The 19,320-nt window shown below is 43.6% G+C and overlaps 1 protein-coding gene across 1 annotated transcript; it reads right to left on the bottom strand.

Annotated features, from left to right (window-relative positions):
* Nucleotides 1–571: 571 nt before the first annotated feature.
* LOC134404210 (tetraspanin-7-like) lies at nucleotides 572–1,309 on the bottom strand. The gene has a single exon (XM_063134885.1). It carries the CDS (start codon nucleotides 1,307–1,309, stop codon nucleotides 572–574), a length of 738 nt encoding a protein of 245 aa, XP_062990955.1.
* Between the last annotated feature and the right edge of the window lie 18,011 nt (nucleotides 1,310–19,320).

Below are 19,320 nucleotides of genomic sequence, written 5' to 3'. Positions count from 1 at the left end.
GTAAAAATGAGCAAAAGTAAGTGAGACAGAAGTCTAGTGTTTCTGCCAGTTCAGTTCTCTGAACGGGTTAAAAGGAAGGCTGGGGCCACAGCTAGACCTAAGGTTTATCCTGGGATCATCCAGGGTTCGCCCCTGCCTGAGCACTGGATCCTCTGTGTGTCAGCTAGATGAACAGGTTTGACCCCTGGACGATCCAGGGATAAACCTTAGGTCTAGCTATGGCCTGGGTTAGATGTGGGCTGGTGATGAAGTATTTTAAGAGATAAACCAGGTATTTTTTTCAATCTTACAAGAAAAAGCAGTTTCTCTGGCACAGTGGCAACACTAGAGGGGTGACGGAGGGTAACAAAGCAGTGAAAAATCAATAGCAGTCAGCAGGGCTCTCAGCAGGAGGGGTGGCAAAGGTTCGGAGGTGCCGTAGCAGTGCATGAGACAAATGGGATTGGACGATTTGTTTCCTCGACTGGATGGAATTGTTTGGAGGATGGAAGGGAATCACAGTACCTTTGGAAGAGTGGCTGGGGGCGGGGAAAGATCTCAGAGCATGGCACAGGTGGGGTCTGCACCGTTCTCAGTGTGGAATGGCCCCTCTCTGTGGCTCAGCGTGTGGCACGATCCGAGCAGCCAGGAGACAAGCCAAAACGATGCCCACCACCTGCATGAGCGCCAGCCCAAGCGCAGCCGTGGCAATGTAGAACATGTTGTCGGTGACGAAGTCGTAGACCTTGCTGAAGCATCCGTCGCGGTAAATGCCCCGGGCGTCTGAAGGGAGAGGGCTGTGCAGGCAGCCTTTGCGTGTCCTGCAACAGCTCACGGGCACCGAGCCATTGGGTGCCTGCTGCTCCATTGACCAGGGCGAGGAAAACCAATCGCGGTAACTCTCTACCCCACAGCAGTCCAACATGCGCTGGATGGAATCCAGAGCCTCTGCCTTCTCCTCATCCTCGGTGTAGGAACGTATGGCTTCCCGCAGCCCGTTCTGGAAACCTTCGGCAATATCCTTGCGGTAAAACAAGCTAGAGAGCCCTGCTGCTAAGCCGGCCACCAACACAGCCAGCTGAAAGCTCCCATAAGTGCGCAGGAGGCAACGGTGTTCCGTGGCAGCACTAAAGCAACCCAGGAAGCCCCACACGATGACAGCAGTGCCAGTAGCCAGCAAAATGAAGGGGGTATTGGGATATTCGTTGGTGGACAGCACCAAGTAGGTGCCCAGTGAAATCTTTGCCCACACACCAATGGTCAGCATGGTCAAACCTGCTGCCCAGAAGACAAAGCTGAATGCCATCAGAAAAAGCTTGAGCAGAGCCATGAGACCTTTCGGCTGACGAAAGGTAACTTTCCTAAGTGCTGATAACTGGTTTAGGGGAAAGAGGTGACCCTTGAATGCTGCTGACAGATGCTCTTGGGTGCCACCTTTAGTTAATGTTTTGATAAAGTTGCAGATAATCTCCACTTTGCAAACTGGGGAGTGGTGGTTGCCTTCACTGAGGATTCCTGAGAAATGTCGAATGCTTCATAGGGATGTTTTTGCCAGGTGATGGCACCGGATGATGTTCCTTTTGGGTTCGGCAGCTTTTGCGTGACGTCGTCGCCTGGTTCCCAGGGCAGCTCATGCAGAAGGAAACCCCTGGAGCTCTCTGCCTGCTTTACCTGGTCTGAATCCACGACACAAACCTCTTTCTCTTTACAGTTGCCTGCTGCAACTGGCAGGACCTGTAACCAAGCTTCCTGTAGAATGCAAGGAAGATCGCAAACCACAAAACCAATTCGATTGTCTCCCTGGTCAAACTGCTGTCCTGGCCGATCTGCTGCTAGGCTTCTAGTAAAAGCTGTTTCTGACACACCAGAGGACCTCCAGGGAGATGAGGACTGCCTCTTCCCTGGGCTGTCACTCAACCACTCCAGAGACTCCTGCCGTCGCCTCTCCAGTTGCATGCCCCGCCTGGGTAGACCAGCTGCTAATTCCCTCGTCATGGTCTCTGATTTCCTTGTCCCAGCAAGCTATTAGCGTTTAGAGATCGCTTTTCCTTTAAGCGCCACAGAGCAAAATCAACTTTGGTAAGAGAGCTGATTTCCCTGCACAGCTAACTGCTAGTTCCTCAAGAGATAAGGTTTCTTTAAAAGATATAGCATACCTCTCCCCTTCCACCTCCAAAGCTGAGGATCACAAAATTCTCCATATGTCCCAACCAGTGGTAAATCTGGAAGATTTCCCCATCCTTGATTCTCAAGTGGGTGAATTCTGCTTCTCGTCTTAGAAGGTGCTGATAACTTGCAGATAAAGGTAAGTGTTGTCAGAATGAAATGTTAACAAAGAAAAGAGAATATTATACAGCTTTGATGCTCCATCATATAAATTCCTATGGATCTGCAGTATCCTGAAATATATAGGTTAACCTTTAAGATACAGGACACCTGACAATGCCATGCTGTATTATGGAGATGAATGAAAATCTTGTAAGCAGCCACTCCCAGAGTCTACTTCACTGACCTATGCATTAACCTAAAGAAAAGCGGGAGGAAATACTGCAGAAAACCAGGCTGGTAATGAGAATTTCTGATCTGAACATCCACTCCTTTTCCCTTCTCTGCAAATGTTCATGCATAGCAAGCAGTGTGGAATTCCGTGAGAGAGAAATAAATAGACAGTTTAGATTTTTCTTTGATAGATTTATGGCATAGTAAATAGAGGGCTGTATAGCAGATCAATTATTCACTCTTTCCTTTGAATTGCAGGTCATAAAATGAAAGGATTCTGCAGCTGGCAGCACAAGATTAGGCTCGGACGCAATATACGGTAGTCCCAGATTATGCTTTAAAAAAGAGTGAATATTTCCTAGGTCCAATTTCTGTAGCAACATACAAAGGCCGGCACAGAAAGGCAATCAAGTGTGTTTTAAGAAAACCAGCAAAAAGATATTTTGTTTCATTTTACAGCAGTTATTCAATGTAGTTGAGGCTTTCCCCAAAAGTATTATAACAACTGTGTGATTGCCATAGAATTTAAGGCAAAGGAATGATTTGCTTTTATTTGCTTCCTTGTGCAAAAGAATGTTCCAGCTGGGCCACTGCATGCAAGACACGTGAAATTGTTCCACATTGCCCAATATAGTTTTTAGGCAGTTTTCTCACTACCAGTACAAACCTTCCATTTTTAAAAAAATTTGCAGTAGGCCGTCTCAACAATGTAATGGGCTGTTCCATACAAATAGGGTGACCATATGAAAAGGAGGACAGGGTTCCTGTATCTTTAACAGTTGCATAGAAAAAGGAGTTTCAGCAGGTGTCATTTGTATATATGGAGAACCTGGTGAAATTCCTTCGTCATCACAACAGTTAAAGCTACATAAGCTATACTAGAGTGACCAGATTTAAAAGAGGGCAGGGCACCTGCAGCTTTAACTGTTGTGATGAAGAGGAAGTTTCACCAGGTTCTCCATATATACAAATGATACCTGCTGAAATTCTCTTTTCAATACAACTGTTAAAGATACAGGAGCCCTGTCCTCCTTTTCATATGGTCACCCTAATACAAATGGCTTACTATGTGCTTCATGTATATGTTACCACCAGGTATACAATCCACCTGTCTTTTCTCAGAAGAATTGCCTCAGAGGCATCCTAAAAAAACACCAACTAGCTGCCACCATCTTCTAATTCAAAATCACCCAGGTCTGGCTGGAAAAGGAAAACCAGCCTTGCAGTGTTTGAGAGAGGGAGAATCATTTCTAGCCAGGCCTCTTCTTATTCTGAATTATAATGCACCAGGCACTTACAACAAGTCAGATTAATGTATTTTAAGAGAGAGAAAAGTACAGAAATGAGATGTTGCTGTTAAAAGAAAATACAACTCATCTAGCTAGTGCTTACTCAGCAGAACTCCTAAGGCACTTATCAAAGCATGTAGCAGGGAACTTTTCCTTAGTCAAAGGGAACTATCAGCGTACCGCTTGGCCATCAAAGACAGTGAGCTCCATCACATAAGAGTTTTATCACACTTTTGTCTTGCCTTGTTTACCGTTGTGCCCCACGATCCTCACATGACGTCGTCCCTGTCCTGCAGTCATCTCGCATCTTCCCCTTCATTTTCTGTGTTTTTCTAGGACAGGGAAAAAGCAGTATTTTTTTTTCCACACGGGATAAAATGCCCTTCCATCTCCGTGTATTGCCGTCCTCACGCTAAGTCGCTGAATGTCCCTTCTTGGGTGTGTGTGTGTTGAAGGGCAGTCTTGCTGACAAAAGAGGAGGGCAGAGGCATTCTCTTCCAGTCTGTAGAACCACTCAACCACTCAATTGGGAAGAGGGAGGGAGAGAGAGAGGGCACGCGAAGACCCCACACAGAAGGGAGCATCACTTCACCTCTAAAGGCAGAAATGGCACCCAGCTGATGAAACACTAATTTGCTAAAATACTAAACAACAAAAACGGGGGGGGGGGGAGACACTCACGCCCATCACAATGTCAATCAACCACAAGAACCAATGAACTGGAGGGGGAAGGAGAAGGGGGGCGGGCGCAATAGCAGAAGAGCTAACAAGTGAAAAGAGATTTCGCTGATACAATGGCGATACCAGGAAGGCACATGAAAGGGACCAGCGCTTGACACACTAATGAAATAGAAATGGAAACCGTGGATCATACCTGGAAAAAAATAGGTGTGATGGATCCCAAAGACAAGTTATTTCCCAGAGCATGCTGTTTTATTAGGCAACAACTGGGGGCAAAAAGGTGGAAGCCCTCCTAACCCCCCACACCAGAGTCCTGATCAGGGGGCTGTCTAAATGCTCAAAAAGCCCCAGGGTGGGTGCGTGGTGGTGCAGCATCGATTATACAACAATGCTGCAATCGTGCACCCACCCTGGGGCTTTCCACTGAAGCTGCAGAGAAAAAAAGTCAGTGACATACCCTGACTTTTTTCTCTGGAGGCGAGGATGTGCAAGGCAGTGTCAAGTCTTGTTCCAGAGTCATAGCAGAGGCATGGCCAGGTGGTGCCTGGTGGAAGGTGACCTGCATTGAGGGCGAGGGCGCTTCCCGGATGGCTGCCCAGAAACCCCACAGATATTCGGCATTGGGATTACCTGACACCACCCTGGGGGAGGGAAATAACGGGTTTTTGAAGGGATGTGGTGCCAACCTGGTGCCGTGAAGACAGCCCCCTGGTCTCCTGAATTTACTTTAGAGTAAAAAAGGAAAACTGCATAGCTGTTAGCTACATCTTTAGAGTAACATGTAGTTTGACCCCAGGACTCTGGAACTCAAACCAGGAACCTCAGTCTTAGGTTGGGACTTGGCCGAGTCTAGTGATCTGCCTGAGACTCTTTTAAGAAACAAGTAATGTGAGTTGAAATTAATATTAAAAGTAATCCAAAAAATGCAGTTGTCAATGGAAAAGAAAAATTGAAAATTGGCAAGAATGGAAAAGTACCAATATTCATTTCAAAAGTTTGAATTTTTCACTTTGAATTCTGATTGAATGTTAACATCTGTTTGTGATTCCATATTCGGAGTTCATGTAGACCACCTTAACTTTTCGAATCAGTGCCAACTGTAGGTTTTTTAGGGCCCTGGGTCAAGACATCCTCAATGGGGGCCTTCCTTCAGGGAGTCTACCTTTTCACTGCCATTATCAACAACTCCTATTGCTCCTCATCCTCTTTTTCATAAGTGTTTCCACTTGCTTGCTTGGCAGGCAAAGAGCCATAAGCACGGAGGCCGTGGCATCTACTGCTTCTCAACGTTTGGGCCAGGGCAGAAGACAGGTGAACGAGCAGGTGAAGAGGAGCAACTTCAGAGGCTCTCATCAGTGGGACCCTGCTGGAGTGTGGGACCTTGCCCAACCATGCCTACTTTTGATGCCAGCCTTGTTTCAAACCTCACATATGGGTTCACAGAGTTCAAATTTTGCTTGATTCAGTTATAGCTGGATTCAGCTGTTTTTCCATTGAATTCTGCCATTTTTCCAAGGGCCATTTGTAGTAATAAAAAGTGGTAATGCTTCTTATAAAGATACATAAAGCTTAGTGGGGGGGGGGGAAACTTTGGCAATCTGTATTTTAGATCAACCACTTGTGCTATTCATAGTAAATGCAAGAAATGTATGTGGTTTAATGATTTACATGTAATGGCTTCTTTAACCTCAAAATAAAATACTTCATGCTGTCCCCACGTCAGAAATTCCAAGGCTGTGCTGGAAGGTTTGATTTAACGTGGCTGACCACTGGAGATTGATGGTACCTGTTAGAAATGCGATTTGAAATAAAGATTCAAGGACAATGGTGAAAGCACTCTGTTCCTTTTATTGATACAGAATTGCAAGTCTGGGTGTCCAGCAAAGTAGGCACACCCTCCAAGCACATGTCAAGACATCTTATACCCTACACTCGGCCGAAGAGGTCCCTCCCCGTCTCGTGATTGGTTAGAGACTTGAGGGGTTACAGCCTATCCCGGCACGCAGCTTTGTCCTGCCTTTGATTACTTGCTTTTTCATTTCATTTAATATTCCCCCCACCCTTATTTACTTATGTCCAAATATGGGTTTGATTTGTCTGGGCCTACCTACTTTTATTGCTCTTTATCATCCCTCCACCCATCAGGTAACCACAGAAGTCATAAGTTCAAAAACAACAGATGTATGTTTCAGTTTTGTTCTATTTATCACCTTTTCTGACCACTAGTCTAACCACAAGTTCTGTTTAGTTCCCTTTTATTCTAACTGAATAGTCTTAACGGCTCTTTGCATCTGTTCAGGCTTTTCCCTGTCCATTAATTATGCTCCAGTTGAGATAACAATACTTTAGGGCTGGGGCTGTTTTCAGCCATATATTTTAGTTATATTTTATATATATATATATTTATTAGCATCCTGATAACATATAGCATTGGCAGCATTATTGGTTATATAGTTTAGCGTATAACATATAGCATTGGCAGCATTATTGGTTATATAGTTTAGCATCATTGGCAGCATTATTAGTTATATAGTTTAGCAGCATTGGCAGCATTATTGGTTATATAGTTTAGCATCCTGAAAAAATAACATATTTCTTTATTTCTCACAAATCCCTCCTCTTTATTCACCCTGTGTTGTCTTTTTCACTATAGTATATAAAGCCCCTTTCTCGGTTGAGATACCTGTGTTTAGAACATTCATTTTGGTGTAAATACTTTCACTGTCTTCGATTGGAAGTCTTTCACTCACGTTTTCATTGTTCCCAAAGTCACCGTTTATGGACATACTGTCTATACTGGATCTTTCTACTCCTACTTCATCATACACTCTCTCTCTGTTTTCCATGATCTCTGTATTTGCAAACATCATTACTCCATACCTACTTCCCTCTCTGCTTAGATATTCGTACGAGTGCGGAAGTTGAGTTGGAGGTAAAGTCATCTTTTTAGATATTGCAGTTTCTATTAATCTTTGGGCAAGTCCTCGCACACAGGGGATTATACAACAACCCAAACTGACCAAAACTCCAGCTACTATAATTAAAGAAGTAGCGAGAGAAACAAATAGGTGCTTCCACTTCCCGAACCAGGATTCAACCCATCCAGTAAGGGATGTATCTATACCAGAATTTTCGGCCAACTCATGGGCTAGAGTACTAAGCCCCTCTAATGCTCGGGTAATTGTCCCATCAGGTGCTGTATTGTTGGGAATGAAAGTACAACAATTTTCGTTTCCAATCATTACACAGACTCCGCCCTTTTCGGCTAGGATCATGTCCAAAACCATCCTGTTTTCCCATGCCATTTGACTGGTAGCATCCAACTGTTCTGCTATCCCTTTTATGGCATCCCTTGTATAGTTTATAAATCTTTGTTGGTTGTAGAAAATGTAATTTATCCAATCTACATTTTTATTAACTGTGACGAATAAAAAAATGGATTCAAAACCTGCTGCCATTTGGTTTCGGGCTTTGAATTCATCTGGAACCCCTCGGGGTACTCCAATAGCATCTATATATATTCCTTGGTCAAATGATGTTGCTATTGTGTCCCTCTTGTTCTTGTTGATTTTTACCCCTGGGGGGTGTTCTGTTTCCCAGATTCTCATGGCGGCTGTCCTTATCAGCCCTCTTTCCTCTCCTGTAAACAGGATGCTCAGGATGGACATCAATTCTGTCCAAGTAAAAATATTAGGACCCAGAAATTGATCTAATTGTTCAGCTAATGCTTCTGGGTCACTCAATAAACATTTCATATCCTTTTTGAAATTTCTCACCTCTGTACTGGTCAGGGGACTGTTCACATACCCAATATTTCCATTCCCAATGGGAACTTCCCTTAAAGGGAATTGTTCAGTTATATTTCTTCTCTTGACACTGTGTTCAATTTGAAATCCCTCTGGAAAGGGAAGATTTTTCAAATCTGCTTTTAATTGTTCTAATTCCTTGTTCAAAGACTTATGTTCTTGTCTCACTGTTGGTTTGGGTTGAGTTTTCTGTATTACTGTCTCTTGTTCATCATTGCCTCCATCCTCCTCAGGATCCTCGGCTTGTGGGGCATTTGGTACTAAGCCACCAGCCAACTGGTTAGGTATAGGTACATAGGGAGGAGGCAGGCAATTTAAGGGGTCCCATTTAACTTCCTCCCTTGTCTTGGATATCTTTTTAATTGGTTTTCTCTTGATTTTTAGTGGCAACAATTGTACATTATTGTCACTACCTATCCAACAGGAGGCATATTCAGACTCCTCTGGTGATCCTGGACTTTTATTGTTAACATATAGGTTCAATGTCTGGCATAACCATGCTTCATCAGACCCATATTTTGGCCAAAAAACATTAGGGGGTTTTATAGTTTTCTTTGGCCATTCCACACAACAATATTTAATCATCTTCTTCCTATCTTTCCCTTTTGTGCAAGATAAATATTCCCATGACCTCAGCATCCTCCCCAACGGACTATCAGGAGGAATGTCATGACCCTGGAGAGACTCATACAGTCCTTTCTCCTTTTTAGGCACCTTATTTCCCATGGTGTAACTGGGGCTAAGTGAGAGCCGCAAAACGTCTACCCAAGAACTACCTGGGGCTATGCGAGAACCACAAAACGTCTACCCAGTAGGTGGATATTTCTTGGGGCTAAGTGAGAACTGCAAAACGTCTACCCAATACTTGGGGCTAAGCATGAACCACAAAACGTCTACCCAAGATGTGGAAGTGTCATACAACAGTCAAAGTTTCACTCGCTTCGTCTCTCTCCGGCCATACTTCTCGCGAAGAAATGGAACCGCGGATCCAGACTCCGAACTCGCTTCGTGCCTCGTGGGCACGTCTCAGACATCAGTCACACTCCACTTCACAATCCACCCACCATCCCGACCACCAAGGTAATACTTAATAGTCACTTTTCTTACCTTGGTTCGTGCACGAAGTTGCCTGGTCGATGCAGTGCCTACACTTGAATCCCTAAGTGGTTTCACCAGTCCAAATGTTCCAGGAGTTTGCCAGTCAGACCACTGACCCTCGGTGTTGGCCAGAGGGGCTGCCAAAACTTCAGCAGGACGCGTCTTCCCTGTGTCTGGCACCGATGGCCAGCAGCCACGATGGCTTGATCCCAGACGAGCCCCCAAATTGTTAGAAATGCGATTTGAAATAAAGATTCAAGGACAATGGTGAAAGCACTCTGTTCCTTTTATTGATACAGAATTGCAAGTCTGGGTGTCCAGCAAAGTAGGCACACCCTCCAAGCACATGTCAAGACATCTTATACCCTACACCCGGCCGAAGAGGTCCCTCCCCGTCTCTTGATTGGTTAGAGACTTGAGGGGTTACAGCCTATCCCGGCACGCAGCTTTGTCCCGCCTTTGATTACTTGCTTTTTCATTTCATGTAATATTCCACCCACCCTTATTTACTTATGTCCAAATATGGGTTTGATTTGTCTGGGCCTACCTACTTTTATTGCTCTTTATCATCCCTCCACCCATCAGGTAACCACAGAAGTCATAAGTTCAAAAACAACAGATGTATGTTTCAGTTTTGTTCTATTTATCACCTTTTCTGACCACTAGTCTAACCACAAGTTCTGTTTAGTTCCCTTTTATTCTAACTGAATAGTCTTAACGGCTCTTTGCATCTGTTCAGGCTTTTCCCTGTCCATTAATTATGCTCCAGTTGAGATAACAATACTTTAGGGCTGGGGCTGTTTTCAGCCATATATTTTAGTTATATATATATATATATATATATATATATATATATATTAGCATCCTGATAACATATAGCATTGGCAGCATTATTGATTATATAGTTTAGCATCATTGGCAGCATTATTGGTTATATAGTTTAGCATCATTGGCAGCATTATTGGTTATATAGTTTAGCATCCTGAAAAAATAACATATTTCTTTATTTCTCACAGTACCCTCTTCTTCTTTTTAAAGTGCTTTATTAACAAATATACAAGCAAACAGAACATCACCTGCATTAGGGAGAGAGTTGAGCTAACAACCTGTACAGACCCACCCCCACCCCCAGTTAAAACAACACCTTCAGTTTCAACTAATTTGCTCTCTCTCTCTAACTTCAGATTGCAAAAGTTGGCTCTAAACTGTTTCTCTGCCCCTTCCAAAAGCTCTGGACTGGATTCCAGCTCATTCCTCCCCTGTCCCCTGTGACTGAGGACAAGTCAGGTTCTTAAATTAAGGACCCTGGCCATTCGTAGTGATAAAAAAAAGACCAAATTCACAATAAGGCTGGAAGCCTATGTGACTTACTTTTGAGTAGACATGTATAAGATTATGCTGGACGTCTTGACGACTTTAGCTAATCCACCAACCAAAACAAATTCAACATGCTTCTCAATGACTATGCCATGAACGATTGTGTAATATTTTAAAAATCATGGTGACTACTAGCAATTGTGAACTGCAGGTGCGTTGGCTAAAAGCCAGTAGTGAAATATACCACCTCTTTCTTTAGTGCTAAAAGGGTATGTTTGTGCTTTTTTTTTTAAATTAGGGCAAATATTTAAAAGACAGATAACTATTAAGCAACACCTTAGGTTTTAATTAGGAGGCCTAAATGTGTGGAGGCAGCGGGCTAACTGGCAGAGACTCAGTCCTGACAAGACAGACGTTCTGATGGTTATTAGGGATTCTGATCCCGGTCTGGGAGTTCAGCCTATTCTGGATGGGGTTGCTTTCCTTCTATAGGGTCAGGTGAGCCTGGATCCAGCATTGCTTGTGGATGCTCAGTGGCTGTTGTGGCCAGGAGGGCCTCTGCCCAGGTTTGGCTGGCCCACCAGTTGCAACCCTTCTTGGAGATAAATGACCTGAAGTAAGCTATCCCGTGGCCTAATCTAGCCCATTGAGCCTCTGGGGTTCCTCCATTGATGTTAAATGTCTCGCCAAGCCCAACCCAAACATGATCAACACCCCTGCCTAGATCACTTCTCACTGAAATGCAAAACTCTGTACACTGGAGAATGTTCAGAAATTGCAGCTGGTGGTAATCGCAGATTACTTTCCAGTGTGGAATTTACAGACCATGGCAGAATCTATGCTACTGCTTTATAATGGTAGTGAAGCGCACTGACAACTGTTGGGGCCCATGAGCCTCATCAGATCGGGGTGGGGGAATCGCATTTCCCTACTGTTGCGTTGCCTCCTGCTTCAGTCCCACAATAGGGACAAGCAGTTTCCTATTTCTTTACACAGGAAACAAAGAGGAGGCAAGCAGTGACCATGTGGCCCATTCAGAGCGCAATTTTATTGCGCAGCTTCTCCTGCACACAGCAGGAAATAGCGGCAAGTATTGTTGTAGCCCCCCAAAATCGGATTTGATGAGGCTTCCTTTAGTGATGGTAAAAAGAGCATTAGGAATGGGAGACACGCGGGAGGAACACTGTGTCGTTAAAATGTCCCGTGAAGATCCATGAGTGGCCAGTCGCAAGCGGGCCATAGAATGACACTCCATGGCACATTCTATAAACCGTTTTCAATCCGCTTTCATAGTATTGTATCCTGTTTGGTGTAGATCCTGCCCTTGTCACAGCAGTTTCATTGACTTTCAACTTCTTTGCACTGGCTTCCAATTTGTTTCCAGGCCCAATTTGATGTGCTGGTTCTTACCTATAGAGCTTTCAACCAGATTGGTGCTAAGATTTCTGAAAGCTTGCCTCCTCCCACATGAGCCTGGCCATTGACTTCATCTGAGGCCCTGTTTATTATGCCTCATCACCACAAGAGGCTTGGGGCATGTCTACACGAAGGGTTTGCCTCGGGGTGGCTTCACAGCGGCACATCATCTACATGATGCAGCCACCATTGCAAAGCCATCCGGGGGCAAACCCTGGGAACTCCGCTCCCAAAAAATCGGGCACTTACCCAACTTTTTTGGCAGCGGACCCTATGACGCCCCCTGATTGGTCGCCATGGGCAGCTCCGCACCTCTGGAAAAGTTTAAAAAAATGAGGGGGAGGAGAGGAATGGGCCATTCCCCCCTTTTAATTTTATTATTTGTATCTGCAGAGCTCTGCAGAACAGATAATAAAAAGAAAAAGAAATGGGGGGTGGAGAGGAATGGGCAGCCAGAGGGAGGAGAAGTGGTTTGCCCAGTCCCTCAGAGGGAGGAGACGTGGTTGCCTCCTCTGCTTGCCTCGTTCCTTTCCCCCCTCCCCATTTTTTATTTTTATTATCTGCATCTATGGCGCTCCGCAGATACAGATTATAAAATAAAAAATAAGAAAAAAGGGGGGAGGAACGGCCCTGTTCCTCTCGTCCCCCCTCCCGTTTGTTTGTTTTTTAACTTCTCCAGGGGCGTGTGGCCGGAAAATTTGAACTCTCCTTCCTTTCCATGCAGATGCCGGGAAGGAACGCAAGTGTGGGTGCAAGGCACCACGCAGCACCAAAGCGGCGCCGTAAAGACGGGGGCCAGTTTGGGAGGACATGCAGGACAGAGCTTTTCTTGTAGCAGTGCCCAGATTATGGAAGTCCTTACCTAAGGGTGTTAATTAGCCCCTCCTTTGCTGAACTTCCAGCAGCTGGGAAAGACGTTTATTTATTTATTGCATTTTTATACTGCCCAATAGCCAAAGCTCTCTGGGTAGTTTACAAAAATTAAAACCATAAGAACCATTCAAAATGTAAAATTAACATTATAAAAGCATAATATAAAGTACAATATAAAAACACAGCCAGGATAAAATCAAGCAGCAATGCAGAAATTAATACAAATTTAAAATACAAATTTAAAACAACAAAGTTAAAATTAAGTGGCTAGATTGTTAAAATGCTGAGTAAATAAAAAGGTCTTCACCTGGCGTCTAAAAGAGGTGCCAGATGAACCTTTCTGTTTTGCTCAGTTTTTGACTGTTTTGAGTAAAGGTGCGATAGGTGGTTTTGCTCTCTTGGAGGTTGTATTCTTAATTTTGTTTGCTGTTTAAATTTGTTTTGCAGTTTTAAATCATCTTAACGTTTGTTTTGTATACTGCCCTGAGGGCCTTCTGGCCGAAAGGTGGTCCGTAAATATTTGAGTGAATAAATAAAAATTTAAAATGTTGAGAGGTTTTGGCTATGCATGTGTGTGTGCACATCTATGTGTTTGTGTGTGTGTGTAAGACATAAAATAGGGTGACCAACTGTCAGGATTTCCCCGGATTTGTCCTGGTTTTTGTTCTTTCCATGGTGTCAGGGGGGATTTTCTATAATTTTCAATAATGTCCTGGAATGACACACCTTCCTCTTTAAGGCTGCCATTAGCATGGCAGGAGGGAGTGACATGCTTTCTTGAGGCACATCATTCCCCCACCCCGAGCTCCAATTGAGGTCTTAAAGGGGAAAGTGGGTCATTCGTGGACGTTATAGAAAAGGCCCCAATTGGAGTGGATGGTGGTGGTGCAGAATGAAAACTTTTCCCCTCCTCCACTCCAATCGGGTTCTTTAAGGTGGCAGGGGAATAACGTACTTTCTGCAGGACTCAGAAAGCTGCTTCCCCACACACACAATAGGTGTCCTCTTTTTTGGTTTCCCAAATATGGTCACTCTACATAAAAGAGTCTTGAGGCTGTCTCAGGGGTCCTTTCACGATGTGGAAACAGCTATGGCAACCTTCCCAGTCTGGTGCCTTCCAGATGTATTGGACTGCAACTCCCAATTCCCAGCCAACATGACAGGGAATTATGGGAGTTACTGTTACAGTCCAACATGTCTACAGGGCACCAGGTTGGGGAAGCCTGTGCTGTAGCACAGCTCCTTCTTGAGCCTCTTAGATTATGAGCTTTATCACATCAGTGTTATACTGTGCAAGCAATGCGAATTGCATGCAAAGGACTCAGAAGTTTTCCAACTTATAATCTGCTTTGATTATGAAGTACTCCCATGCATCCTGCCTTAATTGTGCAATAAAGCAAAGAAGATTTGCCGTATTTAGCCCCTACATTTTGAGCGTATCTTCCGAGCCGCCACTAGGGTGCAGGAGCAGGATTTTAAAGAAATGCTTACATCTGCATAAGCTTTAAAGATAAAGACACCAAAATTGGCACAGTAATAGATATTAGGGAGAGCTTTAAGCATACCAAATTTGAATTGAATTGGATCAACCGTTGATTTTTTTATGACTTTTTACATTCCCTACCTTAAACTCACTGTTGCCCGGTAGCAAAAACAACAACAACCGCGAAAGTTTAGTGCTACGGGGATAATCCAAGGGAAGCAGGTACGTGGGATGAAGCTTAATGTAAGGAGCCTCCTCCAAGCTACTGATACCTCCCTCTTGTGCATGAATGGCACCATCTCAACTACATAATGACAGTATAAGCGACATTTACTGAAATTCCGTTCAGTACAACTATTAAAGATGCAGGAGCCCTGTCTTCTTTTGTATCTGATTACCCTAATAACATTCCCAAGCAACTTAATATGCTTGATACTGAAGTAGCCCTTAGGTGTGGCACTCCTTAGGTGTGCCGTTCTATTATTAGCTACCTGCTGTGATAGACCAAAGTTGCTAAGGATCATTTTGTTCTCTCAGTAACCTGGAGGCCTTGGTGAAGGTAATCTGGCTTGTCATGTTTTAACAATGATATATATGGCGTGGAAGCATCTTAGGCTGTTATCTCACAGTTTGAAATGAATTCAGTTATACTATGCCTGCAAAACATTAAAAAGTAGTTGCAAGCTCCCTCTAGTGACTAATTTATAATAAACTATTTACCTTTCAAAGCCAGCTCTATTTTTAACATGCCTCTTTATAAAATGGAACTATTAAATATTGTCTCTGTTTTGCTTTGATCTGTGTTATTGTTTTCCCACTGTTGGATGGATGTCAAATTTTAACTTATGAAATACTTTAATGTAAAATCATAATACCATCCAAAATTGTCTAGTTCATACACGTAAAGGAGGCAAAAAAAGAAACAAACACGTATAGATGGCTCTGCACCAGGACGTTTTAGCTATGGAAGAACTGAAATTAAACACTCAAGGCGCAATCCTATGTATGTTTACACTTATTTTCATGTGAACGTACATAGGATTGCCCCCTTAGAGCCTCTTTAATTTCTCTGTTTATAGGAGCTAGGCTCCTCAGTATGGTTGTCAAATGAAACCTGGAGAAACTCTTTGTTTGGGGCATGCTGCTGACCCTGTTCACATGTAACGAGATGCCACTGTGGCTGAATTTCCCTGTGGGGCTTCTCAGGGCAGTGGCCATTTTGAATAGCTTCTCATTACTTGTGAACCCGCCGAAGGTGGGTTGTTGGTGCGGTTGGCAAGCCACCCGCAACCCTAAAACAGCCCACACGTTCTGGGTGGCTTGTCATCCACCCCAACAAACCACCTTCACTGAGTTTGCACATAAGAAGCAGCTATGCTGTGCTCCCACTGTGCCCCAAATATTCAAAATGGCCACCACCACAATAAGCCATGCAGGGAAATTCTGCCGTAGTGGCTAATCATTACATGTGAACCACGTCAGTGTGACCCAAGCAAAGAGTTTCTCCAGGTTTCAGCTGACAGCCATGTGTGAACCAGAATAATGTGCACAGGATTTCCTCCGCAGTTCTTTTTGACAACACTCTCCCTGAGTAGAAGCCATTGCCACTTCCCCTCTAAATTGACATGTAGCTGGCATGTCTGAGAAGAAAAATTACCAAGCCATTCTTCCTTTTATTATTACTACTTTAATTTACTTTTTAAAATCTCCTTCTTTCCCACCTAGCCTGGAAGGAAAGTGAGCTCTGTGTGTGTGTGTGTGTGTGTGTAGAAAAAGATCACCCAGTTCCTGACCTAGCAGTTTGGCTTCTTCCCCACCCAGCATGGAAGGAAAGGCCCAACCCACAGTCAGCCCTCTATTTGTGAGGACACACAGGCAGGATCTACACTGTTGCTTTATAAAACAGTATTGAGTTGACAACTGTTTGGGCCCATGACACATTCCATATATTGTTTTCAAACTGCTTTCAGATTGTTAGATCCTGCTTGGTGTAGACTTTTGTTCCTTTCATTACCTCCCTCTTACATAGCCAAGAACAGAAGGCCTAGGATTTTATAAACAAAGAACATTTTATTAATTACAATAATACATTGTTGAATAATAATCAAGCAGTGCTTAAATGGCTCTATCAATATGTTTTCTCATCCACCATACTCCAAATCACTCCAGAGATTTAGGACAGAATGCATTCCATTCCACCCATAAGGTAGTCCTGCAGTAGCTGTTGTTACGAGCCTTCATTTTCTCCAGCATTGTTCCACCATGCCTCATGATAACCACCTGTACTAAATCCTGGAACAATGTTGGTATAACAGGAGATTAGACAGCCAATAAATAAATAACCTATCTGCAGTTTCAGCAGCACTTGTTCTTAGCTGTAGTTTGTAAGATCTGACTTGAGAGGAAATTCCACTATGTTGGCACCACTGCTGAAAAGGCCGTCTGTCCCACAGGAACACAGGAAGCTGCCTTACACTGACTCAGACCATTGGTCCATCTAGTTCAGTATTGTCTTATAATGGGCCTGTTCAGACAACACACTAAGCCATGGTCAGGCCACTAATCCTTTTGCAGCAAATGATTAGTGAGCATGTTTAAACTGTAGCTGCTATGTAGCCACTATGGTTAGGAATGGTTCACACAGCACGCTAAGTCATGGTTCACATGGCATACTAGCTAAGCCATAATGTTTAGCAAAAAACCCTTAACTGCCATAGCTTAGCATGTCATCTGAACAGGGTCAATGACTAGCAGGGACTCTTCAGTATTTCAGATAATGGTCTTTACCAGCCTTTGATGCCAAGAATTTAATCTGGGACCTTCTGCATGTGCTGTCCCTCTGCGCTATTGTCCTTCTCATACCAGCCCACCTAAACTCATAAATTAGAGGTGGGGAAACTCAGGCCATAGAGCCAAATTTGGTCCTCCTTGGGTCCCAATTCAGCTTTCTGGGGTTCCCCAGAAAGCCCCACCTATTTCCCCCAACCACTGATCATTTGGTGGTTTTCCACCTTTTGCATGTCCTCCCCCGGCCCCATTCTAAAAGGTTGAAATGCCTCTGCTTAGTTATTGGTAGTAAGAGCTTTAAGTACAATATGTTGGTATTTGGGGCACCATCCCTTTTGCCCCACCCATGTGCCCCCTGAAAGCTTCTCCAAAATGGAATTTGGCCCGTGGGCTAAAAGAGGTTCAACACATCAAGCAGTTTCTGAAGTAACCTTGGTCCTAAGCCATGTAAGGCTTTAAAGATCAACACCAGCACTCTAAACTGAGTCTTGGGGGGAAATAGGCAAATATTCAAGATGGAATAAGATACAGCTCCTCAAAGCAGCTAATATATATATATATATATATATATATATTAAAAATAAATAAAATGCAATGCAAAATGAAAGCCATCAAATCAAAGAAACGTAAAACTGGGAGATAATGTTAGTTTACAACTCAACAGCTTAAAACAAAAGGGCCTGACCAAAAAAAAAGTTACTGCCTCCTAAAAGGGCAATGGAATAGACTTGGCAGTTTCCCCTCAGTAACAAGTTCTACAAACTGATGTGAATATCAGTGTCTCTTCTAATGGTGGTAAAATCCACAGGGGAAAGCCTCACTTCCTGATCTCAACTCATGGAGAGTTTGTCTTGTGGGAGGAAATGCTTCCTCAAACATCATGGAGCACATGGGCATAATTCTTATATGACAAGCTGGAAAGGTTTTCCTAGCCAAGAAAAAGAGCATTTAATGATTGTGTCTTGTCTGATCTAAGATTTTGCACTTAAGGCCTTTGCGAAGGTTTTACTGGACTGATTCATTCCCCCTCCCCCACTTTTGTGAGTAAAACATTAACTATTCAACCTGCAGAAGAAAGGTCTATAGGGAAACATAGAAGAAACAAGTGGGATTTATATCCATCATAGTTAACTTAAATGTTGGCCTGTGGTCTTTTATTTTTAATCCATCAGTCAGTAGTGCAAGGTATCAAAAGCATAAGCAGCTGTGTTTGCAAGATATTTTTAAACAAGGGAGTGGAAGGGAGTGAGATAAAATTCTAAACCACCTAGCAACACTTTCCAAACTCTGCTTTCTTTGTTATGCAAGCTGGAAAAACCATAGGCACAGGTATGTTGACATATTTTGCAGTACCACAAACCTCCTCTCCTCTGCTTTCTACAAGCTATTGCATGTGTGACAAAGGAGAAAGGTGTCTCACAGTGAGTTTTCAGCATGAGATATTCCAAGGATTTCAGTTTGTGACTTCCATGAACATCTGTCGTGAAAATAGAATGACAGAAGTTGTGCAGCTTGATTCTATGCAGGAAGTCAATGGAACTTCTATGTAAATGTGTATCAGCTTAGAATCATGCAGTCTGAGCCTATGTACATTTCACTGAAAGCAACTCTCATCGGGTCATACTCATATGTACATAGGCATAGGACTGGGATCTTACAGCACAGTCCTTTGCATTTTATTTATTTTTAACGTTATATCCCACTTTTCCACGAACCATGTCCAAGGTTGCACAGAAGAATGATTTCAATGGGAACAAGTCTGTACAGGACTGCAGCCATTTTCTATTTCCTTCTTTGTCATCATGACGCCTCCTGATCCAAAGCTACAATCCTATACACTTGTTCAAGAGATACTGCACCGGACCAGGCTTGTAACAGGTAACACGGTTGTTGCAGACCTGGAAGACTGCACTAGAGGCATCTGCAGGACCTTATAGACTGCAGGCAGTTTTACAATTCCCCGACCACAGTTTCAGTTCACACTTATGACATGCCCCTCGTCCCAGAGCCGCAATACGAGTGCGTGAGGGACATTAAAATCACACCGAAACACCCCATCTCCCGAGGCAGGCGGGTAAAGCCCAGCCACTAC

Source organism: Elgaria multicarinata, chromosome 9 (assembly GCF_023053635.1).
Source record: "Elgaria multicarinata webbii isolate HBS135686 ecotype San Diego chromosome 9, rElgMul1.1.pri, whole genome shotgun sequence".
Taxonomy (NCBI): Eukaryota; Metazoa; Chordata; class Lepidosauria; order Squamata; family Anguidae; genus Elgaria; species Elgaria multicarinata.
This window is presented reverse-complemented; position numbering and strand designations above follow the sequence as displayed.

Coding starts and splice junctions, on each gene's coding strand:
- LOC134404210 (XM_063134885.1), bottom strand. CDS start 1,309: ATGGCTCTGCTCAAGCTTTTTCTGATGGCATTCAGCTTTGTCTTCTGG.